The sequence below is a fragment of the Castanea sativa genome, chromosome 6 (genome assembly GCF_040712315.1).
Source record: "Castanea sativa cultivar Marrone di Chiusa Pesio chromosome 6, ASM4071231v1".
NCBI classification, from domain to species: Eukaryota; Viridiplantae; Streptophyta; class Magnoliopsida; order Fagales; family Fagaceae; genus Castanea; species Castanea sativa.
In genome coordinates, this window is record NC_134018.1 from 43,305,315 (window position 1) to 43,322,816 (window position 17,502).

General features: G+C 40.1%; 1 protein-coding gene across 1 annotated transcript; it reads left to right on the plus strand.

The window, feature by feature from the left end:
- Positions 1-5,984: 5,984 nt before the first annotated feature.
- On the plus strand, positions 5,985-9,186 carry LOC142640356 (zinc finger CCCH domain-containing protein 29-like). The gene is made up of 2 exons (XM_075814417.1): positions 5,985-6,149; positions 6,778-9,186. Exon 2 carries the CDS (start codon positions 6,787-6,789, stop codon positions 8,833-8,835), a length of 2,049 nt encoding a protein of 682 aa, XP_075670532.1. The 5' UTR covers positions 5,985-6,149; positions 6,778-6,786; the 3' UTR covers positions 8,836-9,186.
- The last annotated feature ends 8,316 nt before the right edge of the window (positions 9,187-17,502 follow it).

Genomic DNA, 17,502 nt, shown 5'->3' on the forward strand with positions numbered 1-17,502 from the left:
ACTAATCTAAAAAAAATTTATAAATCAACCACTACAAAAAGGCAAAAAGCATAGAGGGGAAGTGGGAAACCTGGGTTGAACAACAGGATTAATAGCTAAGAAATAGCAGGACTTCACCTTAAAGGAGGAAGTTGAGAGAAGTGAGCAACCAGTAGAGAATCCAAATGCTCAACTCAATTGGACTTGTTTATAATTAAGTTTATTTATAACTCTTGAGTTAAAGACTACAAGTTCTGACTAGGCAATGACTCAAAACTATCATATTAGATTACAAAGACATTGTATGATATATGATTCGTGATACTTCTATTTCAAAACAAGAGATTCTCATCTGAAGCCAACAAATGTTGAATGTCAACATGCATGATATAATATAAAAAATAAATAAAAATAAAGATAATTGCCCACAAATGTTTTTTTTTTTTTTAATTTTATAATGAGATTGTTCAGTGTTTGTGTCCCTTTCCCACAAATTAATTAATAAAAGAATAATGCTGTGTTTAAAGAATGGGAGCAACACTATGTAAATAAAATAAGTAGCAAATAAAAGTGTTTTTTTTTTTTTTTAAAATTATATTGCTTGATGGAGAGCAAGAAGAAGCCAGGCAATGCCAATTGTCCCATAGTGGAAGGCAGAGTGGCCAAGTCAGATATGTTTTATATCTTGCAATAGCGATGTTAAATGTTTAAGGTGTCACTGTCAAACCGACCAAGGGAGAGAAATAAAGTGAACGCGTTTATGCGTGTAAGGTTGGAATCTCTTCCCTGGTCACCTGTGGTCTATAGTCTATACGCTCTTACGCATCTTTCAATCTTATCTCCTACTCGCGGTGATTGCAGGTGGAGGCCCTGCCTCAACTTGTTTTATGTTGCTCAAAAAAAAACCTTTCTTTTTTCTTTTCTCCCTTTTAGTAAAATTTTTTTTTAAAAAAAAATGCATAAATACATATCTGTCTCCAAGTTACGCTTTGGATCTCCACCAAAGGTGGTGGATTGTCAAACAAAACATAAATATTAGATGTAAGGGTATTTGCAGCAGTAGAGCTAAATAACTATATAGCTATTTTAGCTCCACCAAAATACAAGAAATGACCTTCCAGTAGTGGAGGTATAGGTATTTTTTTTTAGCTTTGAGCTACAGTGCACATGTAGAGATACATGTGCACTGTAGCTCAAAGCTAAAAAAAAAAAAAAAAAAAAATTATCCCAGTTGAAGAATAAAATAATACCACTTACTCAATTTTTTTTCCTTTCTTTTAACACCGTGCCTCTCTCTGTCTCTCGTTCACTTTCATCTCATCTCTCTCTCTCTCTCAAGCTCACTCTCTCAACTCCGGTCTCCTCAGTGTGTTTACCGCCGCCGCACTGACTCGTCGTCAATGTCGCCGCCACCGATTAGCTCAGACCCACGCCGTTCCAAGCCGCCGATTAGCTCAGACCCGCGCCGCCGATCCTTCTGAGTTTGATCTGGGTTTTTGGTTGAGTTTGACCGCCGATCCTTCTGAGCTCACCGCCGATCTTTCTGGGTTTTTGCTCCATTTTTTTTTCCTTTCTTTTATCACCGTGCCTCTCTCTGTCTCTCATTCACTTTCATCTCATCTCTCTCTCTCTCAAGCTCACTCTCTCAACTCCGGTCTCCTCACTGTGTTTATCGCCGCCGGACTGACTCGTCGTCAACGTCGCCGCCACCGATTAGCTTAGACCCACGCCGTTCCAAGCCGCCGATTAGCTCAGACCCACGCCACCGATCCTTCTGAGTTTGATCTGGGTTTTTGGTTGAGTTTGACCGCCGATCCTTCTGAGCTCACCGCCAATTAGCTCAAACTCTCAAAAAGAAAAAAGAAAAAAAAAAGAAGCAAACATCGGAAAGAAAAGTATAGAAGAAACTTAAAGAAACTTAAATAATGATGAAGCTCAAGCTAGCCATGGAAAGAAAAGTACAGAAGATTGAAGAAATGAAGCGGTGGAGATGGGAGGTTATTGAATAATGGAGAAGGAGATGAGGAGAAAAAGTAACAAAAGATAAAACAATGAAAAAAAAAAAGAAAGGGTTGAAAGTTAAAAGGTGTGGCTGAGGGTGGAAGAGATTAATAGGAGTACGTGTGTGGAGGAGAAAAACAAAGAGGAAAAAAAAAACGTGTATTTGAATGAAACCAACAAATAAGATAAATAAGAAAAATAAAATAAAGAATAATAAGAAATTAAAATTAAGAAATGTTCCATAATATTTTTGCAATAAATTTTAAGTGGTAGATTATTACTATTTAATATTGGTGAGAAAAAAATAATTTTTTTGATGGTGGCGGTTGCAGTGGTAGTGGCAGTTGCAATGGCGGTGGTGGTAGTGACAGTGGTGATAGTAGTGGCTGTGATTGTTGTTTATTGTAGAGAATATATTATTCTATTACGTGGCGGCGGTGGCGGTGGAAGAGTCGGTGGCAGCGGCGGTAGTGGTAGTGACAGCAGTTGCGGTTGGTTGTGATTATTGTTTATTGTAATGAATATATTATTTTATTATAGTGGATATATTATTTTATTATAGTGGATATATTATTTTATTGTGAGGTTTATATTATTTTATTGTGTTGAAAGTTAAAATAAATCCACTGCTGCAGCATGTTTTGTAAAATGTGTAGGTAAAATAGATAAAGTAACTTTTTGTGGAGCTTAAAAGGTTAAATTTTTAGCTCCACTGCTATGGATGCTCTAAAAACTCTAAATCTAGGAAGTGCATTTGCCCAAAAATTGGCTTCTTAGATCGAGTGCTTAACTTGTCTATTAGAGAAAGTCATCAAAAGGTTTTTGCAATTAGTCAATAAATATTCTAGTGATTGATTTGCAATAGACATAGAGGCTCCAAATCTAACAAGTGCATCTGCTTAATGATTGGCTTCTTAAAACGTATGCTTAACCCGTCTCTGAGGGAAAGTTATCAAAAGTTTCCTGCAATTAATTAACAAAGTTCCCACCAACAAATTAGAATTAGCAAGATTTTTGTTTAGAAGCAAGCCATCATGGGGAGCCCAAAGTTCAACCTTGACACTAGTCCAGAGAGCCCCAATTTAACATTTCTTATTGAATAATGGAGCAATTCTAGGTTTAATATATACATTATGGGGTGAATTGTACACTACTGTTTAGATAGAAAACATTTTTAAAAATTGCTAGAATCATCTTCCTTTTATTTTCATTAATCCGTACAAATAATTCATTACATAACTTTGTCCTACATTTTGGTCCCGTTCACTCATTTCAAGTATGAATAATAGGTAAATAATACATAATTTTTTTTATCTTGGTTTTTGTTTTTAAAAAATCTATTTGTAGTTATATATGATTTAAACAACATACATAAATACCCAATCCCTTTTTTCATTAATAGACTATCATTCCCTACTTTACTAAGAGTAGAACGATTTTTTTTTAGTTAAAAAAAAAAGATGTTTTGAGCAGTTATTAAACTTAGAAGTACTCGATAAAACATATTTATTGGCAACTCAATTAAGGTATTAGTTTTTGTTGTATTAGGTGACAAACATCACTTGCCCCCTCATTCAAATAAGAGTTGTAACCCTACATCCGCCTCCCCCACTATCTACTTATCTAATATATACAGTACCTATGTGAGAATTCTTCCACATCTCAGTATGATCTCTATCATTATCTCCATTTTCCTTTATCAATTATTTGGTCATTCTTACTCAATAATACTATTTTAAAAATTATTGGATTAATTATAACTATTTTTATAAGTATTTGGGGATATGGAACTGAAGACATGGAGAAATTATAAGGTCCCCATGGTGGATCATGTCACTTGTCCACCATTCCACTAATGTGGTATTTGGTATGGGGTAACGTTTTAAGATTCTTAGGAAGGTTTAAAGATTCCTATATTTAGTTACAAATCACGTCAGGGAATCAGATGCCAGAGAAATCTAGATTCCCCATTTAAACTCCTCTCAGTAGGAATGTGGATAAAACAGGTGGGTATCCAGATTCCCAAGTTTAAAGGAAATTGTATTTTTTTATGAATTAACAATTTTAACTCTTTTTCCTTATCATTTAAGCAATTAAAATAAAATATAAAACAAATCATCAATATCTTTTCCCGCCAAAGTAACATAAATAAAATAGACAACTTTATTGATATATTTTTTAACAAAATTCTATTTAGGTTTCACATGTGGAAAAAAAAAAAGTTTGAAAGGAACCCCCATTATTGTCAGGTATTCACTTTTGTTGTTCTATGTGTGTTGCTTAACAAATTATTAATATTTAATATTTTGTTTTTCATTATTTATTTAGATGAATTTTTTTTTAAGGACTTAGTAGTTGACTTTTTTTTTTTTTTTGAGAAACTAGTAGTTGACATTCAAATCTTAGGATAGAATGAGAAAAATAAATAATTTATTTAAGATTCCTAAAAATAAACCAAATATTATTATCTCACATTCCTAGGCATAGGAATAACTACATTCCTAGGCATCTAGGTTGCAAGAAATCACATTCTTAGGAATCTAGATGCTAGAAATAATGTGAATTCTCCCATACTAAACGGCACATAAGAGACTTCCATTTGTTTAAAATGAATGAGTCATAATTTTTTTAAACAGAAACTGACTACTGATTAAGCAATTTTAAACAGGTGGAAGTATTTCAGTGGAATGATGGACAAGAAACATGGTGCACCATGAGGACTGTATAATTTCTCGAACATATAGAACCCATAGTTTAGCGCCATGGTTGTCAGAATCCCGATCTAGATCTTATAATCCTATGATTTTACGATCTCACCTACCCGAAACGATCCAGATCTTTCAAGGATGTTTGCGATCGTTCAGGATTAGTAGGATCATATGATTCTGACAATCCTAAATGACTTTTGTTTCTTGTAATCTTCTTTTACTTGACAGAAAACTCAATTGGATCGAAATGAAAAATAAAATCTCAATAGATCAAGTTTTTCCACTCAAATGTAAAGAGAGTATTAGTTGGACCCAAATAAAAAATATATCAATAGAGGGTCATGTTTTGAGGTTTTTGGCATTTTTAAATGATGCTTACAAATGGATATAGTGATGTATGGTAATTATATCAATGAATGTATAATTTATGTAATTATTTAACATACAAATGTGTATTTTTTATTTTTTTTTTCTCAAATAATGTAAGATCTTACGATCCACGATCCCACGTATCTCCTACGATCCTACGTAAAATCCCGATTTTTACAACCTTGTTCAGCGCTATATTTTGCCTTAACAATCAAGATTCAAAAAAGAATATTTCTCAAAATAAATTTCCAAAGTTGCTATTTTTCCAATGCTTTTTTTTTCTTTTATAAAAAAGCATTTTTAGTAGAAATGACCTCAATAATGAATACACTTAACCGATCCAAAATAGGTTTGCGAAACTAAAACTACTCCTTTTAAGTTAAACTCAATTAAAGTTAAATTAAAAAAAATGTAATAACATTGAAAATAGAATAACAAATCTGAATTAGAGACGTTATCAATATTAGTTCTGCTTCTATTTGACTTTCTATAAAGAACTATACTTTGAAAAGTTTCAAAATGAACTTTAAAAAGGAAATATACTAATAAGAAGGAGAAAAAATAGTAAAATTCCACACTTAAAAAAAAAAAAAAACTCAAAAGACAACGGGAAAGACGAGTAACGATCATCAGCGCGCGTGAAAGAAGGGATTTGCATTTGCCAGACAGACAATCACACACGTGACGGGCAAGACCAAAAAAAAATCTTCATTTGAATTTAACCCACATTTGAATTTAATTTGAGGAGGTTCCGAAAAATCAGAACCAAACCAAAATGCAAATCCAACCGTGAAGATAGATCAGATTTAAGAGTATAGTAGTGGTAGTACTGGACCCACATTTTGAAGCATTGACTTTGACCCAAAAACCCGAAAGGAAAGTAAGAAACAGCAGCGAAGAAAAGTCGCACTTTCCTCCCTTCTTCGTAGACTCACCCCCGTGTCCTTCAAGAAACACATAAAAGGACCCATAACCTCTCTTCTCTCCTCGTATCCAACGCTTCCAATCGAGGTCTTCTCGATAACTTTCTGCAACTACAACAACAATTCCCACAAATTCTTTATCTCATACAGACACACAAACTAGTCAAAGGTATGGTTTTGTTTCCATTTTGGATGGTTTTAAGTTATTTCTGTGAAGTTTTACTATGTTTGGGTGGAGTTTGATGGGTTTTTTCTGTGGAAAATTTTGTGGGGTTTGTACTTTTGGCTAAAGTTTGAAAATTTGATTCTGGGTATTTTTGTTTTGGACCTTTTTTTTTTGTTTTTCCTTAGAGATTTTGAAAGAATAGTAGTATCTAGGAGACCAAGTCGCTGGCTTGAACTTGTAGCATGGCCAACACGGTCTAAAATTTTGTTCTTTTTTCGATTTGTTGGTTTAGTCTCTGTTTGTTCGATTCGAAGTAAGAACGTTAAGGCCTTAAGAAGGGAAATAAAACATTAGAATAAAAGTATTATGTCGTAATATTAAGTTTTTATTTGTTTTGCGTTTATGGTTTCTGAATTAGTGAATCTTACTTCGTTTCCAAATAGTTTTGGGGTTGGGTGTATCGAGTTAGAGTGTTATTTTTTTGGATAATTAATAATTGCGAAGTCTGTATATGATTCTTTTGATTTTGTTGTTTGACTTCCCTTAGATTTAGATTTAGATTTAGATTTCTTTATAAAAATAGAAGTGAATAGACTGGTATGTTAAATTTCCTTTTGTTACAATTTTGCAGGACTTGGATATGTGCAGTGGTTCAAAGAGTAAACTTTGTTCCTCAAACTTTGTCATGGAAGGTGAATTTCTGATGCAGAATAATGGGTTTTTCTATGATGGCTCGCTTTTGCTTGAATTGTCTGCCACTGATGATCTTGAGGCCTTCAAGAGTGAAGTAGAAGAGAAGGGCTTTGACGTTGGCAAGGCAAGTTTTTGGTATTGTAGAAGAATTGGGTCGAAGAAGATGGCGTTTGAAGAGAGGACCCCTCTTATGATTGCTGCGTTGTATGGTAGCACTAGGGTTGTGAAGTATATTATTGAGACTGGTAAGATTGATGTCAATAGGGTTTGTGGTTCGGATAGAGTCAATGCCCTCCATTGTGCTGTTGCTGGCGGTGCCAATTCTTCGCTCGAGATTGTTAAGCTCCTACTTGATGCATCTGCTGATGCTAACTGTGTGAATGCTAATGGGAATAAGCCTATTGATTTGATTGCCCCTGCTTTGAAGTCACCCTCCAATTCAAGAAGAAAGGCGATGGAATTGGTTCTGAAAGGTGATAATTCAGTCGGGGAAGGTGACCAGCTTGTGACTGAAGAGGAAGAACTGCAAAGGAGTGTGATGCCTCAAGGAACCGAGAAGAAAGAATATCCCATTGACATATCGCTGCCTGATATTAACAATGGGATATACGGGACAGATGAATTTAGGATGTACACTTTCAAGGTGAAGCCTTGTTCAAGGGCATACTCCCATGATTGGACAGAATGCCCTTTTGTCCATCCTGGGGAGAATGCGAGGAGGAGAGACCCACGGAAGTATCCTTATACCTGTGTTCCATGCCCAGAGTTCCGGAAGGGGGCATGTCCAAAGGGTGATTCTTGTGAATATGCTCATGGGGTTTTTGAGTCATGGCTTCATCCTGCCCAATACCGTACCAGGCTTTGCAAGGATGAGACTGGGTGCGCACGCAAAGTTTGCTTCTTTGCTCACAAGCCTGAAGAATTGCGTCCTGTGTATGCTTCCACAGGTTCAGCGATGCCATCACCCAAGTCCCATTCGGCGGGTGCACTGGACATGACAGTAATGAGTCCATTGTCTCTCAGTTCATCATCTTTGCCGATGCCTACTACTTCAACGCCACCCATGTCTCCCCTTGCAGCTGCTTCTTCCCCCAAGGGTGGAAACTTGTGGCAAAACAAAGTTAACATCTCTCCACCTGCCTTGCAGCTCCCTGGTAGTCGGCTAAAGACCGCTTTGAGTGCTCGAGATTTAGATTTTGAGATGGAATTGCGGGGGCTAGAAAGTCACGTTAACCAACAGCAGCAGCAGCAGCAGCAGCAACTGATTGATGAGATAGCTCGTCTCTCATCCCCTTCCTGCTGGAGTAAGGAATACAGTAGGATTGGAGATTTGAAACCTACTAACCTTGATGATGTTTTTGGAACTCATGATGCTTCCATGTTGTCCCAATTGCAAGGACTATCACTAAAACCCACTACACCAACCCAATTACAATCTCCAAATGCTCTTCAGATGCGCCAGAACATGAACCAACTTCGTGCAAGTTACCCAACCAATCTATCTTCATCTCCAGTGAGAAAACCCTCATCCTTTGGGTTTGACTCATCTGCTGCAGTTGCAGCAGCAGTGATGAATTCCAGGTCTGCAGCCTTTGCCAAGCGAAGCCAGAGTTTTATTGATCGTGGAGCAGGTACTCACCGTCCTGGACTTACTGCAGCTGCCAACTCTGCATCTATGATGTCCTCTACTCGTTCAGATTGGAGCTCACCTGATGGGAAATTGGATTGGGGTATTCAAGGAGACGAACTGAGCAAGCTAAAAAAGTCCGCTTCTTTTGGGTTTCGAAACAACAACGTGGTGACAACCTTGTCGCCATCTGCAGTTGATGAGCCAGATGTCTCTTGGGTTAATTCCTTGGTTAAAGACGTTTCTCATGACAGTTCTGGCCTGTTCGGCGCAGAGAGGCAGCAGTATAATCATGGTCGAGGTGGCCATGAGTTGCTCCCACAATGGGTGGAGCAGTTGTACATAGAGCAGGAGCAGATGGTGGCATAAGGGACACGTCTGCCTGATTTGCTCCTAGCTTATCCTGACAAAGTCGATATTCTTTGAATTTTTATTAGTTGATTTAGTATTCAACAATTGTAGCTTAATGTAGAGAAGGGAAAAGGGTCATAGAAGAAACAAATTTCAAGGTCTAAAACTTTGCAGGAAGAATGATTTCCTGCTAGGTTAGTTATTATTTGGAGTAAGATTTGATTAGCAAAGATGCTGATTTAAAAAATATATATATTGTATTGTATTTTTTCCGACTCCTTTGGGGGTTGTTTATTAATTATTATTTATTGGTATGTAAACTGTATACGAATCAGAGGCAATGGAATATTTATTATTTCTATGATCAAATTCTGCAACTTGTATCCATTTTGTGGACAAACACAATGCAAGCTCTACAAAAATCTGAAATTCTGTTAATTGATTCTTGTGATCTATCACTGTTTCCCTTCACCTTCAGATGAGCATATGCATTTTCTTTCCGATCATTATGCTGCAATTTGAGTTTTTGAGAGCTACCTTCCCCTATGATTAACTGGAAGTTTGAGCATTATCGCTCCTTTGTGCAAATTCTGCAAATCACATTGTAGCAGTCTTCATTAGGATAGCTAAGGCTATAAATATATGGAAGGGCTAGTTGAGTTTGGTTGCTATTTTGATTCTGTCACTCATTTCTGCTACATGCTCAAATGATCTCACTGCTCATTTCTTTTGTCAAAAGCTTGGAAACCATGCTGCCATAACAATTGCCTTCATTTGGATTGCTGTAGAGTAAGGTAGTGTTGGCAAGAACTCGGGCTTCTTAGGCCTGTTTTGGTTTAACTTATTTTTATCCTAAAATGAAATGTACAACTTTTTGAAATATCACATTTTTAAGGTATAATTATATCTCGACACAAAAAAAGAAAAAAAAGAATGGATGAAACTTACGTCATCCAATACCAATTTTTATATTGCACTTCCAAATGCAAAATCCTGAATATGCTGATTACTCATTACTAAAACCTAGAAAGATGTTGCTCTGCAGATCATTAGATTTGATCAAGTTAGGCACAGCACCAATTTCCTAACCTGTTTTCTTTTACACTCTTGAAAGGAGACTAATGGCCAACCAAGTTGCGCCTGGCTTTTAGTGGTCAAATTTGATTGAAATTGAATTTGTTGCCCGACATGAAAACATTATCTTGTAAACCAATTAACAGTTTTTTGTCTTGGACCGCACTGAGGCCATAGTTAGTTGAATTTCTTTCTAACTTTGTTGACTGCATCCCAATATGCACAGTACGGGTGGCTGGTCTCCCTTACTTGAAATGTAAAACCAGGGTTATGGAAAGCAAAACAAAAAAATAAAAATAAAAATAAAAAATATACTTGTATATAAGAACAGCCACCAAAACAACCCAACATTATTAGTCGCCATTAAGTCAAATTTGCATGTATCCTTTTGTTTTTTACTTCTTGTTTTCTTCTCAAATGATAAAAATATTGTATTTAAATTAACTTATTTTCTTCCGCTCATTTTGTTTATTGTAAAAAAGTATAATTGTAATTATTGTAAGTGCACAATTGCACCTGGCCCCAAGAACAGTTGCGGGCCCGCCCCCCAATGAGCCTTAAACAATATGAATTTGTAGAGTGTGGGCTTGAAACCCAGGTTAGAAGTATGTGGGGATTAAATGACAAACTAAGGATTTCGAACACTTGGAAACAATAAGGAATATTGCAAATTGGCCTCCTCGGACATAAGCCGAGAGCTGTTCTTATATTATATCCCTTTCTTAGTCTTTTCTTTCTTTTTAGGTTACAAAAATCCCTCCTCTTTCTGCCTTAAATTGCTCTTTATATACTATTCTTTTGAATGCTTTGTACACGTGTTGCCTCACCTTCCCCTTAGTCTAGATATTTCTTTTCTCAATGCCTTTGAATAGTAACCAGAAGTTTCTCTTCCACTGTTCAGGTGTCACTTCCCCATAAATGCGGCCAGGGTGGTAGGTGCAGGGTCTTTAATGTGGAGGTAGCAGCCTTTATCTTTGACATTTCTTCAACACCGGTGCTTCTGGGACGTTCTAGGGTTCACCCCTTTTAACCATTGGCCTTAACCATGTCATCCCCTAATCTTTACTAGGAAATCCCGAGTTCTTCAACATTCATCCGAGGATAAGGTCACTCTCGGCTGGATCCTCGGATCCTCAGCGTATGGGCCGACCCATAGTACTAACAATTTCTAAACCCAGGATCAGGTCGGCCTTCCTTAACACGGCCCACAAGGCCCACGTTCCCATCAGGATCTTTTTGCCCCCCACAATAGCCCCTCAAAACTCTAATTTTCAACGTCCGAGGAGAAAAATAGGGTTTTGATCCGACGAGAACCTACTCCAATCATTTTGTGAGTAATGGCACGTGTGGAAATCGTTTCGCGTCCCAGAAGATGCTATTTGGCGGTTTTATTTTGAACAACGCGCGTATTCAATACTGACAGTTACATTTTGTCCCTCACGTTTTACGGTGAGATGGACATCCAACGGCCCACATCACCCCACGAAATTTTAGGCGGGACAAACATAATTTCGAGGCCGCCTTTTCGCACGTCGTGACGCTTCGGGAACCTGCGCCTTCATTTAATTCCTCTGGGGGTAATCCCATCAAGACATTAGCCATCATTCCTTACTTGCAGAAAACCGTGGAAATTTGCACTCCTTCAAACTCGTAAGTTCTTGCTCCTATTCTTAACCTCTTTCTCCTTGATATTTGTCCTCGGCTATCACTACAAACACTATCCCTCCTAGAGTCTAGTCTATCGTTCCTCGGTAATGGGAAAATTCAAGTGTCTAGTTGATACCGCCGCCGGGATGGAAGGCTTTAGAGCCAAGTACCGTATTCCCGGCGACGTAGGGCTAAAATACGCCGGCAACGGCCGTGGCTGGTTCTAGGAAAGAGGGAGAGGTTATCATTCCTATGATAGCCTTTCTAGAGGGTGGGATGACCCTTCCAATGAAACCTGTAACTAGGGAGTACCTTCGCAACCACCGGTTGTGTCCCGATCAATGCCTCCCAAACGTTTTTAGAGTTCTAGGTAGTGTAGATGCTCTAAACGAGCAGATGGGTTTAAACCTCACATGGCACGATGTCGTGTTCCTATATGAGTCCCACAAACTTTCTAAAGTAGGTTATTACATTAAATCTCGGTCCAGCACCGTTAGGCTAATCTCCTGTCTGCCCAAATCAAACAAAGGCATGAAGGACGACTACTTGATCGTGTCTGGGAACTGGCACGACGGCTTCCACTGCCCAGTTGAGTGGGGGGATCCAGGTGCGACGCCGTAGGATTAACCTCCCCACGACACAACTTCTCCTAACACACACACAGAAATGCGTATTCGTACTTACTTAAATTTGTTAAACATCTATATAAATCTGACCAAGTTTGTTTGTTTTTGACATCTTTTTGGCAGATAAGCAACGCGTGCGTCCTCGTCTGAGTCACTGTAACATCGCAGATCTGAACCGGGTACTTCGCTCCGAGGTGTTCGTTAGTGAAGACCTACAACTCCGGGCTGCTCACCTTATCCTTGGGTACACCCCCCTTTCCAAAGACTTCCAGGAGATAGAGAACGCCATAATTGCAGGCGACCGAAGACGAAAGAGGATAAACGTAGCTCGGCCTCACTTTTTAGACGACCGTGACCTCCCGGACGCTCCTAATACCATTTTGTACAACCGGCCGATAGCAGCAGTCCCTCTCGCCGTGCACTCACAAGCAACTGTCGTTCCAGAAGAGCAGGTGTCTTCTTCACACACACTCGACGACGAGATAGACCAATTCCATCTCGAAGACACCGAGAGACCTCGCGGGAACCAGTTTGTGGTACTCTCCGACGAGGAGGAAGAAGCCACCGAGGCCTCTGGAATTGCAGGGTTTGTGGTTGCCCTTCCCGAAGACGAATTTGAAGAAGACATGGGAAGAATGGAGGGTCTCCTCACCAATAGGGCTGCTAAGGTTGCCGAGAAAAAGAAAGGGACATCTCAAGTTCCCCCAGCTTTACCTCCTCCTCCTCCTCCAGCTGAGCCAAAACTGCCAACCGAGGATCCTAAGAAGAAGAGGAAGGGGGATAACGAGGGGACGATTACTAAAGACCCCAAGAAACCACGCCAACAACTCCCACCGGCCCAGCAGCAGAAGCTGGACAAGGGCAAGGGTAGAGCCCGTTCGGCTGAAATTGGGGAAATCAGGGACGAGGCTGAAGTGCGACGAGCACCGACCACCTGGTCCCCCGATTTAAGACTGGACGGCGCTCCCATCTCCTGCCAATCCAGTATAAGGGCAGTTCAACAAGGCCACGCCCACCACCTGGCCGAGGTCTTGGAACGCCCTCTTCTGCTGCCCAAGGACATGGAGACCTTGGAAAAGATGGGCCAGCCACAACTATTCCTCTCACTAAAAAGAGACTTAGCGTTGGTAAGTATTTCTCCTTTTAACAATATTTATAAGTAAGTTTGTTTTTTTGTTGTTTTTTAACTCCATCATACTTTACCACAGGCTATTCAGGAGGTCTTCGTAGCTGAGAAGTTTATTGAAGACACTCGGAAAATAGCCAGGACTGAGCTCGAAATCAGGATGGAAACTGAGAAGTCCTTGGGCACAGCCCTTGCTGCGAATGAGAAGTTGACCTCGGAGGTGGCTGATCTGAGGAGAGAGAAAAATGGGGTCGAGTCGAATTTGATGACCATGAAGACCCAGATAGAGGGACAGCGCAAGCTCCTTCGTGAAAGAGATGAAGAGCTCTCCCAAGCTCAAAGGGAGTGCTCGGATCTAAAGAAGGAACTGGAGTTAATGAAGAAAGAAGCCAGCTCCTTCCAACTTTCTCTCCTCGCCGCCAAGCAGGCAAGTTTTGATGAAGGGGTAGCAACCACCGAGGAACAGCTGACAGAGGAGTTCGCGGCTTTATGCCGCGATTACTGTCAAAAAGTATGGGGGGAAGCTTTAAACGTAGCAGGAGTTCCCCAATCTTCGGATTTGAGGAAGTCCGAGAACGTTTGGCTTCCCCTAGAAATACAGGAGATTGAAGAGGCTCCTGCTGTTACTCCTACCCCTGAGACAACTCTTCCTGCTCTACCTCCAATGGTCCCACAGCAAATTCCTGATCCTACAGAACCTTCTGGTTCCAATAAAGAAAAGGAAGGAGGAGTGGATGCAGAGAAGGACTTGAACCAGACAGTGGAACCCAACGTCCTTCCAACAAAGACAGCGGATAAAGGAAAGCAGGTTATGACTCCTTTTGAGCTGGAGTTGAGAAAGACCGAGGGTACTAGTACCTCTCAGCAAGATCCTCCTCCAACAGCTTAGGACTTAGCTTAGGGCTTCTCTTTTTCCATTCTTTTTTTGTTTTTGAATTATATATTGTAATGCATATTCAACTGATTAATGAAGAACGATTTCGTTTACTTTTCACTTGGATTGTGTCTGCTTTTACTTTATTCTTTTTGTACTTATTACAAAAGTTTCCCATTAAGTCATATCAAAAGTTTCTCAGAGTATAAAAATCTAACTCCAAGGATTGCACAATCATAACTTCCACATAATCATGCGTATATTATTAAAGATTTAATACAAGGTGACATGGTTAATTCATTTGAATAATGCCTCGATTAAGAAGAAGAGAGGGCCTCATATAACGATTAAACCCTTGTAATGCATAGCTCTGTTTCTAGTAAGATGTAAGAGCCGAGGACCATTCCTTACACAATCAGAAGTTAACTTTACGATTTGAGTTAATAAACAGTAACGTATTAACATCCAGACACAATCAGAAGTTAACTTTAATCAAAGCCGTAGTCCGAAGATAAATATTAAGCAATCTTTCGTTTAATTCTTAAAAATTGTAACTGTAAATGTTAATTTTCCCAAAGTAGGAGGTCCGAAGACCCGGCATAACTAAGGTTCTGTTTAACAAATGACAAGACATCAATTTCCACAAGGTTTGTGATCCGAGGACTGCACTTAACCAAGTTTCTGTTTGATTCTTAAAAATTATCACTTCAAATGTTAATTTTCCCAAAGTAGGAGGTCCGAAGACCCGGCATAACTAAGGTTCTGTTTAACAAATGACAAGACATCAATTTCCACAAGGTTTGTGATCCGAGGACTGCACTTAACCAAGTTTCTGTTTGATTCTTAAAAATTATCACTTCAAGCGTCAGAGCTACTCATAACTTTGAAATACAACCGAGAAAAGCTCATTTTATTAATAATAATACCTTCTAAGATTATTTACATTCCATGGACGTGGTACAATCCGTTCGTCTAGATCGGCTAGCCTATATGACCCTATGCCTGCTACTGAAACAATGCGATAGGGGCCTTCCCAGTTAGGTCCCAGCTTACCCCAAGCCGGGTTCTTAGAAGTGCCTACAACTTTCCTTAATACAAGATCACCAGGTGCAAGTGGTCTTAGCTTCACATGGGCATCATATCCTCGTTTTAGCTTCTGCTGATAATAGGCCATCTGGACCATAGCTGCCTCACGCCGTTCTTCAAGTAAATCAAGACCTTTCTCTAGAAGTCCCTCGTTATTCTCTGGGCTAAAAGAACTTGTCTTTAGAGTAGGAAAACCAGATTCCAAAGGTATCACCGCCTCGGCTCCATAAGTCATAGAGAATGGCGTTTCTCCAGTGGATCTGCGCGGTGTGGTCCGATACGTCCACAGGACATGAGGGAGCTCCTCTACCCATCTACCTTTCGCATCGTCCAACCTCTTCTTGAGCCCGTTAACTATAACCTTGTTAACGGCCTCGGCTTGTCCATTTCCCTGAGGATAAACAGGGGTGGAATATCTGTTTATGATACCCATGTCACCACAATACTTCCTAAAAGCCTTACTATCGAACTGGACACCATTGTCAGAGATGAGTGTGTGTGGTACACCAAATCTAGTAACGATGTTTTTCCATATGAATTTCTTCGAATCGACATCTCGGATATTGGCTAAGGGCTCAGCTTCAACCCATTTAGTGAAGTAGTCTGTTCCCACCAGCAGCCATCTTTTGTTGCCAACAGCCCTCGGAAATGGCCCTACAATGTCCAAGCCCCACTGTGCGAAAGGCCAAGGGCTGGAGAGAGGGTTAAGAACCCCTCCAGGTTGGTGGATATTAGGGGCGAACCTCTGACATTGATCGCATTTTCTAGCATAGTCCTGAGCTTCCCTCTGCATATTAGGCCACCAATAACCCTGCGTCAGGGCTCTATGGGCTAAAGACCTTCCCCCAGTGTGGCTCCCACAAATTCCCTCATGCAATTCCTCCAGTAATGTCTCTGTTGATTCAGGGTGCACACATAACAAATACGGTCCTGAGAAGGATCGTTTGTACAGCTTCTGGTCCTCGGACAACCAGAAACGCGGCGCCTTTCGACGTATCTTTTCTGCTTCAACCTTGGCTTCGGGCAGAATGTCATTTTTAAGAAAAGATATGATCGAATCCATCCAACTAGGACCAGGCCTTATTAGATGGATGCGAGGTGCGTTAGCAGTTACAAGAGAAGGTTCTACCAAATCCTGAACGAGGATAACCCTTGGTAACCCTTGAGCCGAGGACGTTGCCAAAGTAGCCAAGGAATCTGCATGAGTGTTTCCACTCCTAGAAACGTGAGCTAAGGAAAAGGAGTCGAATTCAGCCTGCTGGCGTTTGACCTGGGCCAAATATTCCTGCATTCTGGAGTCTCTAGCCTCCATGGTTCCCATGACCTGGCCGACCACTAACTGAGAGTCTGAGAACACGTGGATTTCCTTGCCACCCATCTTATGTACCATTTGCATGCCTACCAAGACTGCTTCATACTCGGCCTCGTTATTAGTAGCCGAGAAGGCCAATCTCAAAGATTTTTCGAAGACAATTCCTTCAGGGGACATTAGAACAAGTCCAACACCAGACCCTCTTTGATTAGCAGCCCCATCCACATGAACTCTCCAAACCGAGGGCGATACGTCTGTGATCACACCAACTGATTTCTCACCCATGTGTGCTTCTTTTGAAGTTTCTTCTATCAATGGTTCAGTAAACTCTGCCACCAAATCTGCGAGGACCTGTCCCTTTACCGATGTGCGAGGCCTGTATTTAACATCAAAGGCTCCCAAAATGGTTCCCCATTTTGCCACCCTGCCAGAGTAATCAGCACTACGCAACACAGCCTTAAGAGGCAACTGGGTCAAAACAACCACAGTATGAGATTGGAAATAATGAGGAAGTTTGCGCGTGGCGTGGACTACAGCCAGAAGTGCTTTTTCCAAGGGCAGATAGCGCACCTCGGCCTCATTCAAGGACTTACTAACGTAGTAGATCGGTCTCTGCACTCCGCTTTCATTCCTTATAAGGACTAAGCTCACCGCGTGAATAGCCACGGCCAGATAAGCGAATAAAACCTCGTCCACCTCAGGGCGAGATAAAATAGGTGGGCGAGAAAGATATTGCTTAAGCTGTTGGAAAGCTAAATCGCAGTCTTCAGTCCATTGAAACCCTTTCCACTTGTGCAACAACTGAAAGAAAGGACGACACCGATCAGCTGACCGAGAAATAAATCTATTCAACGCAACCACCATTCCAGTCAATTTCTGAATCTCTTTTGGGTTCCTAGGCGGCTGCAAATTCTGAATAGCCTTAACCTGCACCGGGTTT